A 14831-nucleotide genomic window follows, 5' to 3' on the forward strand; every position below is an offset into this window, starting at 1 on the left:
TCGTTTCAGTCTTGTTTCAATAAAGGTGTTTTTGTAAAGCTTTGCTCCAATCAATTGGCTGATTATATTTAAGCTGTATAAGTGTTGTACTTTGTAAGGGAAGCCAAAGACAACCGAAATACGTCGTTTATCTACATAGTTTGGTTAGAGAATCGTGTGAGATTTGTCAATAAACATAATATTTTTTTTTTATTTGGGTGTAAAAATATATAAGCGGCCTAGTAAAGCTTAGCATAAACTTTAGCATACGATCCTTACTAATATTATAAATGCGAAAGTAACTCTGTCTGTCTGTCTGTTACGCTTTCCCGCTTAAACCTCTCAACCGATTTTGATGAAATTTGGCACAGACAATCTTTAGACCCTGAGAAAGAACATAGGCTCCCTTTTATTGCGAAATATGTACCACGGGCGAAGCCGGGGCGGACGGATAGTACTGGATAAAACTGTTTTTGAATAGAGTTACTCAAACATCATCACGTTCAATAATTTTTGTAAATCTTTAATTTTGAATATTCCATTATTAATTGATATGTCGTATCTAGTATTATAAATATCTATACGGATCTAAAACTCTTTGTGCGGGGTACTCTTTATTAAGTGTTTAAGCTGGATTAAACTGGTAACCCTAACCGGACTTATTACAGTATACTCAGGAACTTATTGACTAGCTGTTGCCCGCAACATTGTGTACAATTTACATGGTGGTTCGATATTAGAAAATACATTTTCTATCGATAGTAATAGGTACTATTTTATTTATTGGTTATGAAAATAATTTGTGATTTAATGTTTGGATGTTTGTTAGTTTTTACTAATATTAAGGAACGAATGCTGGAACGATGTGGATGAAATTTTTACAAAGATAATTTAAGATAGAACACACCCTATATTTAACGGATGATCAGAAAATTCACGTATCTACTATAGTAGAAAATAATAATATGAAGAATTAAATATATTTATATATTATTTATTATGAGCCATGGCTGTCCCACTGCTGAGCAAAGGCCTCTCTTCCCTCAATCCATTTCTCCCTATTTTGATCAATTTTGCTCCAATTTGCTAAATGGGAATCAAGCTCGTTCCGCCATCTTGTTCTGGGCCTTAAATAACTCATTCTCAATTAAATAACTCTCTATAACTCTCTAAAATAGAATACATTGTGTATGCACTTTGCCCTTCGAACGTGGGCATTATTAATAATGGCCGGTGCTTATTAATACTGCCCTGTTGCCCGTAGTAGGTATATAAAAAAGTGTTCAAATAAAACATTTTTTATATTCATTATAAACAGTTAAATTATTTGACTAAAACTAAAGCCACAGAGTGCAAAACATTTGAACAAAACTCTTTGTTTTGAAATCATCCGATTTCTCGATTCAGTTAATTTGTAGAGATTTTGTCCATTGTTTTATAGTCCTGACAGTTGACTCATTTATATTGCGTTACATGTTAACCTACTAGCTTTCTGCTGCGGCTTCGTTCGTGTTAATTCATCGTCATAGGCCATTCAAAGGCACATTTTATGCTTTCTTATTATTTTTTATTGAGCTTCAGAATCGCTGCTTATAATATACTTTGATGGCATAAAGCAATACTATATTGAAAATCGCATTTCCTAACATGGACCCGGACGTTTTGTAGATACGGGACAAACAAATTCACAGACAGAGAAAAACAAAAAAGGGCTAATAATTATTATTACTAACGTAATAATATGATATAATACGCATTTTTGCTCATGTGCTTGCTATTTAATAAGACACAAAACATATTTATTTATTTATTCATCAATTCTTTATTGCACTTAAAGAGAATAAAAAAGAAATACAGACACTTAAATATAGCTTAAATTGAGTACAAACGGCGGTCTTATCGCTTTAGAGCGATTTCTTCCAGACAAACTTATTTATACTTTCATCTTTGCATGCTTTACATTTATATTTTCTCATACAGATATAGTTTGAAGATTCCTCGTACACAAACTCCGTTATCATAAGAGCTTCATATCATCATTTTGCTTTATTACCTGACGTTCCCGGTGTATAAAGTTCCCAACAAAGTGCATTAAATTCAACTTGAAAGATTTTATAACCCGCAACTCGCTTTTAAGGTGCTAAATATCTTACATTAGCACTTAGGAACTACAGGAAGTGTGTGAATTCTAGAATATTCTAAAACTAGATGTAATTAGCTTTAGTTCCCAGATGGTTTTGATAAGTACCTATATGTATTTTATTTATTAAGCTATTGCATAGCTTCTATCGCGGGCCTTGAGCACGGTTTCGAGCAATTCCGTAACAAAAAAACCTCACGCTCCCCACTCCGACGGACACGGAGGTGTGGCGTGAAGGCATGCTATGCAATAGCTTTACCGCGGCAATCCCCGAGTGCCACACGTCTTTTTTATTTATAAAACTTTATTGTACAAAGTAGATAATATAATAACGCCGAAAATGAACAATATGACAAAAAGGCAACATTAGTACAAGAGGCGGCCTTAAAGCTGAACAACAATCGCTTCCAGGCGACTTCGTAGGAAAGGACATGTATTTATTACGTATTTATTAATTATGTATGGTGTAAGAAATCTTTAAAATTCTATTTCTATTGACTAAATAATAATAGTAATAAGTTGGGTAGAGTTCTGCCCGGCTTCGCCCGTAGTTTAAGTCTTTAGCACTCAGAGAACACTTACATATTCAACTGTGAAAAATTTTGAAAACGGTCCAGTAGTTACTGGGATCAGCGCGTTCCAACAAACAAAATTTTTAGCTTTTAAATATTAACAATAGTACATATCATTACGCCTGCTATTTATTATTTATATTAACAAGCAAATTTTTATAAAGCTACAGCATTCAGTGCTATTTTTTTGTACGTAGAACCATGATTCTGAGGATAACAATTTTAAAACAAAAATATAAAATATAAGACTTGTATGTCGAAGTGAGTTGACATAATTTTATTTCGTATCGGATAATTTCTTCGAAGACCACATCGGCAATAGAAAAACTATACGGAGAACAAATCGAATTATTATCGACTTGAGTTTTAACGTAGATTTAAAGTAATGGAAATGCTTTTATTTGAAAAATATTTATTTATAATATATTCAAGGCATTAAAATTGATTCATTAATGTTTGCTTAACAGACAATAGGCACAGTATCAGACAGAGAAATCTTTATCAATTCATTTCATCACAGCAATAGATAACGATGGTTTAATTTCGTATTTATTAATTATTGTAGGCTATTATAATATTATGTAGAGACTATAGTGTGTTAAATAAGCATATCCGGGGTCCCTGCACTATTAGTGTGTTTCATAGAATATCATAACGTTGTACTATGCTTTAGTTTCGACTATAATTATAGAAGCATGTCTTTTCCTTCGAAACAGACAGAGTATTTCCGTAAATAAAAACAGTTTTCATTTCATTGGTGATACTCATATTATGACGCATTTACGATGTTATGTTTTACAAAAAATGCGTAATTTATAATTATTTTTTGTTTTATTAGAAACTAGCTTTCCACCCGCGGCATAGCCCGCGCAGTCAAAGAATAACCCGCATAGTTCCCGTTCCCGTGGGATTTCCGGGATAAAACCTATCCTATGTCCTTTCTCGGGTATCAAAATATCTCTATACCAAATTTCATGCAAATTGATTCAGTAGTTAAGGTGTGATTGAGTAACAGACAGACAGACAGAGTTACTTTCGCATTTATAATATTAGTATGGATTAACTTAGGCTCTTCTAGTATTTCCACATCTATGTTATTCATTAAACAGTCCCCACACGTAGTCTAGTTTGCTGGCTACGCAATATGTCTCACTTACTGTAGCTTGTATTGTTATATTTTTATTGCTTATGGATTCAGGAATAAATCTATTGGAAATTATGTTTGCTTATTAAACACGACGGCTGGAGATTAAATTTAATTTTGTTCATATTCAGTACTTAATGTAATTTTGCATGAATTAAAATCCATACTAATATTATAATATATGCGAAAGTAACTCTGTCTGTCTGTCTGTTACTCAATCACGCCTAAACAACTGAACCAATTTGCATGAAATTTGGTAGGGAGATATTTTGATACCCGAGAAAGGACATAGGCTACCTTTTATTGCGAAATATGTACCACGGGCGAAGCCGTGGCGGACCTCTAGTATGTATATATTTTTAATTATTAAGATTTTAATTAAGTGCAGTTTGAGGCAATGATATTATATATAGAAACAAAAATATCATTGGTTTGAAGTATATAAATAGGGATTGTATTTGTATACTTTGAATTGTCATAAATAAGTAGATGTTAATTCCAAATTAAATTATACCAAAGGGAACCCTAAACAATGACGCTTTTCAACTATGGATTTACAAATTAATTGTAAAAATGTATTGCTTCAGATGGCCTCAGATCATATACTCGTAATTTGACTGTTGTATAAAATAAATCGTAAATGTATTATAAATCATTTAAATAATAATAATGGTGTTACGAATAATAAATGCTTTAATTGTCATTACCGCGCGCTTGTAAATAATGAATCACATTAAATAACCACCATATATAATTAAAACTCTTAATGAATTTGTGAAATTTTGAAGATTTATTCTGTAATGCTGCAAATTAATTCATGACTATAATATTAAAAATGCCAATAATAAATTTAATGGAAATCATTTGAATTTACTATCACTTTATAAATTCTTGATAAGAACTGTTATTATATTCCTACCAATCGATAAACTTACCCAAATAATTTTATTGAGGGACTATGTATTTTTTCCATAATATATTTGAGTTATATTTAAAAAAACATATTGATCTCATGTGTCCAAAATAACGTTGAGAAGGTAAATACAAACACATAGTTCCTTAAAAACATTTATTAATTATTTCATTCAAAATCATTGCTTTTTCTGCTTCATATTACCACTTCTTATATACAATAACAGTCTTTTAACAACAACTACGACTAAAACTAGCACCGTCACTATAATACCAAGTAGATCTAAGTAAAGCGTTTGATACAGTGGCACACCGAGCGCTGGTGACCTCAAGTGGGGAGCCCCACGGGTCTTCACCACGTGTTCCACCCAGTGTACCAGCTCCTTGTCAGGAGTGACTGGTCTGTCGTGGTATATTTGGGATAATTCTTTAGCTTTGGCTGTGTATCTGGAATTGAATTTACAAGTTAGAGAATCATTTGAGAAATGCGATGTAAATTATTGTATATTAAATTTCTTATAATAGATCAGGTAATCGAGCTGTTTGAGCGCCTTATGGTTTCACCACATAAGCATTTGTTGGTGCTGTCAGCTTTTGAATTCATAGCTTAGTGTAGGAATCTATGTCACAAACAATATTTAATATGAAGAGTTTTCATATCATCTTTATTAATGGATTCCCATCATCGAAAATGCTTAAAAGCTAGAGTACTCACAATTCGGAATTAACTATTTTTCACGATTGTGTCACCATTAGAAGTAGGTCAAAGATCTTTTTAGAGGATTTTACTTACTTAGGATCACCTAACACTTCTTCAATAGCGACTTTCATATCCTCAGCCAGGTCGTACGACAAATCAACCTTCTTAGCAAAACCTTGTTGCACAGCTCTCTCAGCATTTATAAACTGGTCAGCAAATGCTGGGACTGCTATTATAGGTTTTCCAAAATGAACAGTTTCAGTCGTTGAAAGTTGTCCACCGTGAGTTATAAATAGGACGCAGTTTGGATGAGCTGAAATAAAAACAAATGAACAAAAGCTACGAATTGATAATTTTCCGGCGTTTTGGGTATGTTGATTAAAAATCATTATTAAAAATAATGAAATACTTCCTTTCCCATCGCCATGGCTCCGGTAATGTGAGCAATTTGAAATATAATTCATTGTTTTCGTATTTCTTTCAATTAAAATCGAACAAAGTGTATTATAATATTAAATTTTCAGATTTTAGATTTAATGTAAGCCTTTTTTATATTTGTTGTTCTATATGTTATACTTCGACTAAAATACAGTCGTGTCGAATTTAAAAATGAAATAACTTTATTTATTTCAATTTCTATTCACTTCGATTCCCGGTCGAAGCAAGTGAATTATCGAAAATCTTAGAATGCACTTCTATTTCTTTTTAAAAATAAAGAAATGTTTCCTCTCAGCAAAGTTTGCTGTCTCCAGTATTTAAAGTACCTACTTTCCCTCCGGGGCTGATAGAAAATCTCCACCCTGTATATTTGTATAAGAGTTCTCACCTAAAATACTCTGCTGTGGTGCCCATTGAACAATATGAACATTGCTCGGAGTCCCTGGCAGTTCTTCTTCGAATTTCCACAAAACCGTGTATTTTAATCCACTGAACATTTTCAATAGACGTTGTTTTAATTCAATAGGGAACAACTTGCTCTTCAAATTGCTACCCATACTGAAGTAAATTGCGCCATTTTTAGCGTTATCTAGTATTTTCTGTAAATTCTGTGAACAATCCAAAATGACAATATGATTTCATATAAAATGTTGTATTACACAAACAGTATATTATATTTTGCAAATAGAATTTTGAATCTTATAAAAGTCAGTAAGCAACCATATTATTAAAAAATATCACTTAAAACATAATGAAATAACAAAACTAAGACTGATTGCAAGCATGTATCGTGTCATTCAAATGAGTTTCTAAGGTTTACCTATTGATTCCAGCAATTAAAATCGGCCAGAAAAATAATTCACTTCGTAAAAACTTACCTCAGGTAAAGGTTTGACGTTACGGCTGATATGATACCCTCCAATGGGTATTAAGTTCTGCGGTAAAGGTATCGCCTTGCCCATAGATGGATGGGAATTGCTCAGTATCAGAGATGCGTTGAAAGCCACTTCGTCCATTGTAGGAACAGCATGGCCGCGTTTCTTGATAGCTGGTACGAATATTCTCTCGTACTCCTTGTATTGAAGTGGGTTGAAGATACTGCAAATGAATTGTATAATAAATAAATAAATTGTATAATAATAAATGAATTGTATAATTGTAATTGTATGGTCCGGGAGCCAGCAGCAGATTTTATGACCAAGTTCCTCTCAAGCGGTAATTAGTAAAATGCATCAAAGTATAGTATTATGAAGCCTCGTGAACGTCAGCTGGAGCTCGGTTGGGGGGAAGAGCGGTTGTAGCCTCCCGTATCAGCTGACGGTTTTTCCACCAAGATACAGCCAGCTGACATATATATTTATCCACAGTTACATATAAGCTATCATCAGGTAAATTTTTGTTTGAGAGGAAATAACGGAAAATAAATTTTTCTTTAAATTTAACTTTCATGTTCAAGACACCAGCTGACGTATAATACACCATGTTGTAACCAGCTGACTATTTTTTTTTTCGTTGAGATATTGGGTTAGCTACAATTTGACAAATTTTTAGCTGAGAGGAAATGAATGAATGAATGTATTTTTTTTCCTATGTGCGTGGGAGGCTTCAACCGCTCACCCCCCCCAACCGAGCGCCAGCTGACGTTCACGAGGCTTTATAATACTATACTCTCATGCGTCTGACGAATTATCTCTTGAGAGGAAATAGTTAACCAAATTTGCACCTGGCTCCCTAACCAGTAGAAATTAGACACAGATATAATGCAGATTATTATACGCTTAAAAAGGAATAGCTATTAATAACTTTATATTTTATAACATTGAATGAAAGTCAGAGCTTCAATTATTATCTTACTTAATGGTCATACGTAAATAGTCGAAAGGCAGAAATTCAGTTTATTGTGTCCAGTGTATTTCTAACAATTTGGATGGATCTAATAAACTCAATTTATAGTATCAAGCAGTATATAAAGTTAAAAAGCTATACAGTCACAGACAAAATTCTCCTTCTGGCGCAATTGGATAAAAAAATAATATGCAAACATGACAACTTGAATTTCTATAATTTATCGATTCGTTTTTGAGTTACGCCATAAAAAACAGACACAAAAATCTTACTTCTTCATAATTATTACTAACAAGATAAGAATATTTAGTATAGTGACTTACAAGTATTCTCTATACACTGATCCCAGGAAATACAGCAGTTCATACACCCTCTGGTAGAAGTTAAAAGGTGGTACATTGAAGGAGGTGGAATCTGGTGCGTACGCTGGGTTGATGGAACCACCAGCTAGTTGGAGAACCTCTCGACCAGGATCCGTGGTGGATACCCAGATGTATGGGCATTTGAATATAGCGGATAATCTGGTATATAGTTGTATTACATAATTTATACTTCACTAGCTTCCACGCGCGGATTCATCCGCTTTGTCAAAATATTAACAAATTATGTACGAAAACCTTCCTCAAAGAACCATTCTATCAATTAAAAAAACTGCATCTAAATCAGTTCACTAGGGAAAGATAGCGACATTGTTTTATATTATGTATCTAGTGGAGGTGATTGTTCACAGATTTAACTAAAAAGAAGCAAGTGATTTGTGTGTACGATTGACAGCCATAAAAGTAACTCTCGCTCTCTCTCTGTATCAAATTTGAAGTATAACCATGCAGTAGTCAATTCAAATTCAAATTATAGTCATGCCACACCCCGGACACTCCATACAAAATGATCGTTTTGACAGTCACACTGTAGAGACTGCAAATGTGTGTGTTAACGCTTTATGGTTGGCACATTTGTGGCTAGCGTAAAAAAAAATTCGCGTTTTTCTGATGAAATACATCCGTAAACAGCACAATATCTAACCATTTTCTACGAAAAACGATAATCACAAATCCAAAATAATAAAATTACTTTAAGTCAATTTGATTAATGTTGTCAATCTTCGTTGCGTATCGTCCTTGCAGAAAAATATGGCCCATTTTATGTCTGATCGCGCGGGGGTGAGGTAAGTTTAATTTTGGCGGGAGGCGGAGAGTGTCCGTTCTGTAGCGTTTAGCTACTATTATGTATTCTGTGGTCATGCAGTACAAGACCTTTTAAAGTCAAAAATGATTGCTGATACTTGCTTTAAGGAATGGAAAAAAAAATAAACTTACCCAGAGACAAAATTAAAAAGGAACCACTCAATTATAATGACATCAAACTGTTCATTGGGATCGTCTATTAACTGTTGTACGCCTTTATTCTCAAGAACGAGGCTATACACTTTGTACAACGAAGTCACGAGTGATGCTATGTTTTCTGTATTCTTATCTTTATTTAAGAAATTTTTCATGTCATTGACACTTTCTGAAATAAAAGATGTATAATGTTAAATTAAATTACATTAAATATAAATTGAAATGGTAATAAAGTTCCGATTATCTTTAAGTAAACAGAATGAAATTTAAGATGCGATGAATCAATTATTCTAAACTGACGTGCATTTTTAAATTTGATCCATAAAATAACTAACAAAAACATTATTTGCATTTTAAATCCGATGATAAACTTCCAAAATACCTTATTTTTACCCAAGCAAGTAAGTTTGTATTTTACAAGTGCATTACAGTCTCTTTGATATGCTTAAATAAAATCTATACTAATATTATAAAGCTGAAGAGTTTGTTTGTTTGTTTGTTTGAACGCGCTAATCTCGGGAACTACTGGTCCGATTTAAAAAATTCTTTCGGTGTTAGAAAGCTCATTTATCGAGGAAGGTTATAGGCTATATATCATCACGCTACGATCAACAGGAGCTGAGCCACGGGGGTGAAACCGCGGGGAGCAGCTAGTCTTCGATATTCACGTAACAGTGTAACCGAAGTTTTCACATAATAAGCTGATTAAAAATTATCAAGTATTATCATCTTCATCATTGAGAAGAGATTATTAAATATTGATTTAAGGAATAGATTTTTGAATATAATAAGAACTTACCTGGAAGAGGTTTAATATCCATACTTAAATCGATTTCTCTGATATTAGACGGTCCTTTTCCTTTAGGCAGTGATGTAAGATAGGTTACCTGTAAATATGAATGCTTGGTGTAGACATACAAGATCAAATATTATTTGAGAGTATTACGAAATGGGTCATGTGAAGGTAAAAGAATTTCTATAGGTATATTTATAGATGATTTATAGATGACCTTTCATTCATATAAAATTAACTAGAGCATGAAATATTAGCCTTTTAGATTATTTTTGACTTCTTTTCATTTCGAATTGGCTTTATGAAAATATTTATCCGTGCTATAAGTAACGTAAAGTTAAAAAAAGATTGACAGATAATGAGCTTTATTTATTTACAAGAAGATTATTTAATTGTTTTGTTACATAAAAATCTTAAATCACAATATACACGAGGCCTTTTTACCACAATAATATGTTTCGTAGATATCTTCTTTAATACTGAAAAACAATAAAATAAAACAATTAATTACCCAACTAGCTTTCCGCCCGCGGCTTTGCCCGCGTTCTCAAAGAAAAACCCGCATAGTTCCCGTTCCCGTGAGATTTCCGGGATAAAACCTATGCTATGTGTTTATCCAAGTTACCCTCTATATGTGTGCTAAATTTCATGCAAATACATCCAAGGAATAAAAAGTTTCATAAAAACTTCTATCCCCTATTTTACCCCTTTAGGGTATGAATTTTCTAAAATCCTTTCTTAGGGAACGCCTACGTTATGACATCTACCTGCATGCCAAATTTCAGCCCGATACGTCCAGCGGTTTGGGCTGTGCGTTGATAGATCACTATATCAGTCACCTTTGAGTTTTATATATATAGAAGATATAACAAAATAACATCTTACCTGATGTCCAGCTTTTGCCAAAGCATTTACTACTCCATCTCCTAATATGGAATGACTTTTAGATGGTAGTGGAAACACTACTAGGATTTTATAACTATTACTACACACTACTAATGTACTTAATAGTAGTAAATACCGAATATACATTATGTAGTTATTGTTTTAAAATTGCTTGATGAATAATTTTATTAATTTTGAGGCTATAAAACATGGAACATTTTTTGTCTCAATAATTTCAAAAATTGTGTTGGAGCTTTGTCTGAAAAAAAAGTTTTTGTTTGAATAAATAAATGATAAATCAAAATAAAAAAGTTTGTAGACATTTCATTATATTTAAAACAATGCTAATTAATAATTTAAAGATAAAAGAAGAAACTTAAGTTCTATTTCCAAAGCTTATAAAATTAGAAAAAAGTAAACCTATACTAATATTATAAAGCTAAAGAGTTTGTTTGTTTGTTTGTTTGAACGCACTAATCTCGGGAACTACTGATCCGATTTGAAAAATTCTTTCGGTGTTAGATAGCCCATTTATCGAGGAAGGTTATAGGCTATATTTCATCACGCTACGGGCAACAGGAGTGGAGCCACGGGGGTGAAACCGCGCGGAGCAGCTAGTTAAAAGATAAAAGTCACTAAAAACTTATAAAATGTAACAATATATATAACAATATATATTTACAGTAGGTACTACAAATTGCATAACACAATATTTAGATAAACCTTACGTACCTTAAGCTAAGTAGAAGTAGAAGTACCTAATTAAAATAAAATTCTAAAGCTTATTTCCAAAATTTTTAGTACTATGGAAAATTTAATACAGCAATTCTATAAAAAAAACTCATATTAATTGTAATATTCAGCCAAGACCGCACACAAGGATAGCTTAGCTGAGTTTGAAGTTAGTAGCGTAGGTATAACAACAAAATATACCTATCTAAATACGGTGACTTTCAAAAAATTATCAAAAAATTATTGTAGTTAGATATAAGTTACATATTATGTAAATTTATTGACATTATTTTAAAAGAGCAACTATGGAGTTTCTTGCCGATTCTTCTCCATAGATACTGCTTTCCGAATCGGTGGTAAACGTTAAAAATACTATGTAATGACGATTCGAAAGTGCTACTAAATAGTAGTCTAATTGAATAAATGAATGTTTGAGTTTGAGTTTTGACTTTGAGTTTATCTTCAAAGCAAACAGCTGTTGTATGAATAACCATAACCCCTGGGTACAGTGGTTATCGCATCGGATTAGCCTGAGAACTGGGTTCGATTACCGGCAGTGACTATCAGAAAAAATGACTTCTGACAAACATGGTACCGCCATAAAATAAATTAAAATTTTTTGTTGTTTTTAGTTTTATGAGTTGATGTCTATTTTTGCGTGTCTGTGGTATAGTAGCTCTAAAACAGCTGATGGACTGATTTCGTTTAAGTTTTTTTTTTATTTTTTATTTGACAGTCAGTATCCTTACGGGCGGTGGAGTTAATATTGTACGTGTCTTATCCAAAATGATGTTATGCATTTCTAACGTGTGATTACCTGCTCAATTAATTGTTTGAATGTATCAAGAAATTGGGATGATATTGCATAGATGCTATAGCTTAAAATTGGTACGAATGTTTTCATAGACAATGACTTCGAAGCTATTTTTGCATATGTACTACGTAGGTCTGCAAAGAATTTTAAGTCAAAATGAAATCAACGTCTGTCTGCTTTGTTTTTCATTGTTCTTGAATGTCTTTCTGCTCTTTATATTTCATAGTTTTTTTAAATCTGCCTGTGCTTTATTCTTCAAAGTTCTTGAAGGTCTGTTTAGACCAGACTAAAAATAATTATAATCTCAAACTATTAGGTCAGTTCTAAAAGCATAGAGCGTTATCTTTTTCCTGTTTTTCAAATCATGTTTAAAAATATACAGATATTTATAAAAATCTATAGTTCTCAGTCATGATGACATTACAAAATGTAATAGGCTTAAATATCGTATCTGATATTTATTTATATTATTTTATTAACAATCAGATTTGTCTGGGAGTCGCAAAAATGTAAATCTTATCACAATTAATATTATAGATACGTGAGTTATTAATTGAATGACTCAGAGCTGACGCATTCCACTGTAAGATTTATACCAATTTGAAGCTGAAGTGAAGAGTTTGTTTGTTTGAACGCGCTAATCTCAGGAGTGATTCCATTAATATTTTAAATTATTTCACTGCTGTATATGTACGTGATCCCTGAGTATTAGCATATAATATGGTAATCTATAAATAATGATCATAATTAGATAATATTGTATCGTGAAAACGGCAAAAGTATTTTTATTGCAGTCCTTTCCCAAGACTAAATTCATTTTGTAGAAAATCGAAAGCTGCTGATTGGTCAAGCCACTTTTTGTACAAGCACACACATAGACATTAAAAGTAATTTCTTCCACGCAATTAATGCAGATTGAATAAATACAAGACAGTTAACAAATTGATATTGAGTTAAATGGCCAGAACTTGTAATTGCCGAAGTGTAGTGCCAAGAATTGAAACTACTTTGCTTTAATAGCTTTGCAAAGTTACCTAGTTTCGTTGTGAATGCTATTTGTCTAATAGCGGCAGTACACATGGGGCCAAGGCGTTGGGCCAACGTGTTGGGAAAAAATGAAGGATATCAAGATTCCTGTTCACACATTGGCGTACTGATCATTCTGCATTGGCGCTTCAAGGATGGACGTAGTCCGTAGAAGTTCTTGCAGCCGCGGCAATTTATTTATACAGTGCGTTTAATTATTACGTACATGTGCATCAATAACAATGAATGTACCCTGCCGTCTGCGATCATACCATTTTCCAATCTCTATTGTCCTTTTTTATTTCTGTATAAATAAAACATTATTATGTTTAGATTTTTTCAAATGTTTAAAATGTGTACATTTTACACTTAATTTAATTTTAATTATCTATAAAACGAAACTTTAAAGATTATATAATATTATTATATTAAATGATAATATTATTTATGTAATAAAGCACAATTTGATCAAAACCATGCTCATTGTATATTGTTATTTAATTTTTAAGAACAAGTAACTTTTTAATACTATTTTACTCATTTTATAAATATATTTTTTTTATCGCATTGTATGAAAGTGAGATAAGAAAAACATCTAGAATAATATAATAAATAGAAAATAAAACATCTGATTTATTGAGATTGGTTTTTATTTTTGTGTAGTTCATGCCGTGGATTCCAAATTATTCCTTCATGTCGATACAATTCTACGAATTGTAAAACCTCATTGCTTGTCCACATCGGCGCCTCGGGCCTCCATCGCTATTGGAACATGGTTAAACGTAAATTTCATTGACGCGCAACGATACTGTTAAAGCCTTTGTCAGACAGGACGCGTACTTAGCGCGCGTCAGAGCGTTAAGTTGACGCCGCGATATGACGCTAAGATGTGTTCTACTACCATCGTAGAATACCGTCAAACAGAGCGCCGGCGCTAGTAGTACGCAACGCTCTGTCGCGGCGTTAGGACGCTTTAACGTCGGGTGTTGTATTTTTTTACAAATTTTATTTTAGCGTCGGAGTTAATAGGCGTAAAATAATAATAAAATACTGCATAATGACCGAAAATTTGATAGAATTGGTTAGAAAATATCCATGCTTATATAATACGAAGGATAGTTCATATAAACTATAAAGATATATCAATGAAGGCAAAATTGTGGGCACAAATCGGAGAAGAAATTAATGAAACTGGTAAGTAAAAAATTCTTCCGACTCCGGAGATAATATCGCTGTACCTTGTTTTGTTCGTAAGTAATAATTATGTAAACAACATGCAGCTTTAATAATATCAATTGCTGTGTCCTAACGCGCGCTAAAGCGTTCTGTTTGACGAAGCCCCGCGCGACGTTAAAACAGGACGCTGCAGCGCTACTACGCAGCGCTAAAATACGCGTCCTATCTGACAAAGCCTTTACCGCTGACGCGTAACAACAAACTGAACAAGACACCAATGTGTGAACGCTGTTTGCGGAGCGCGCCAAGATCCTTTGATGTGTGCACAAAAAACC

General features: G+C 32.8%; 1 protein-coding gene across 1 annotated transcript; it reads right to left on the reverse strand.

Annotated features, from left to right (window-relative positions):
- Positions 1-466: 466 nt before the first annotated feature.
- On the reverse strand, positions 467-10895 carry LOC149899526 (UDP-glycosyltransferase UGT5-like). Its single transcript, XM_090114022.1, has 9 exons — positions 10749-10895; positions 9870-9957; positions 9047-9239; positions 8054-8251; positions 6764-6983; positions 6274-6493; positions 5541-5760; positions 4973-5194; positions 467-500 (listed from the first exon to the last, which is right to left on the reverse strand). Exons 1-9 carry the CDS (start codon positions 10893-10895, stop codon positions 467-469), a joined length of 1542 nt encoding a protein of 513 aa, XP_089970148.1.
- Between the last annotated feature and the right edge of the window lie 3936 nt (positions 10896-14831).

Source organism: Colias eurytheme, chromosome 20 (assembly GCF_061535395.1).
Source record: "Colias eurytheme isolate Ceu_HAF_F1 chromosome 20, ilColEury1 Martin Lab GWU primary, whole genome shotgun sequence".
NCBI classification, from domain to species: domain Eukaryota; kingdom Metazoa; phylum Arthropoda; class Insecta; order Lepidoptera; family Pieridae; genus Colias; species Colias eurytheme.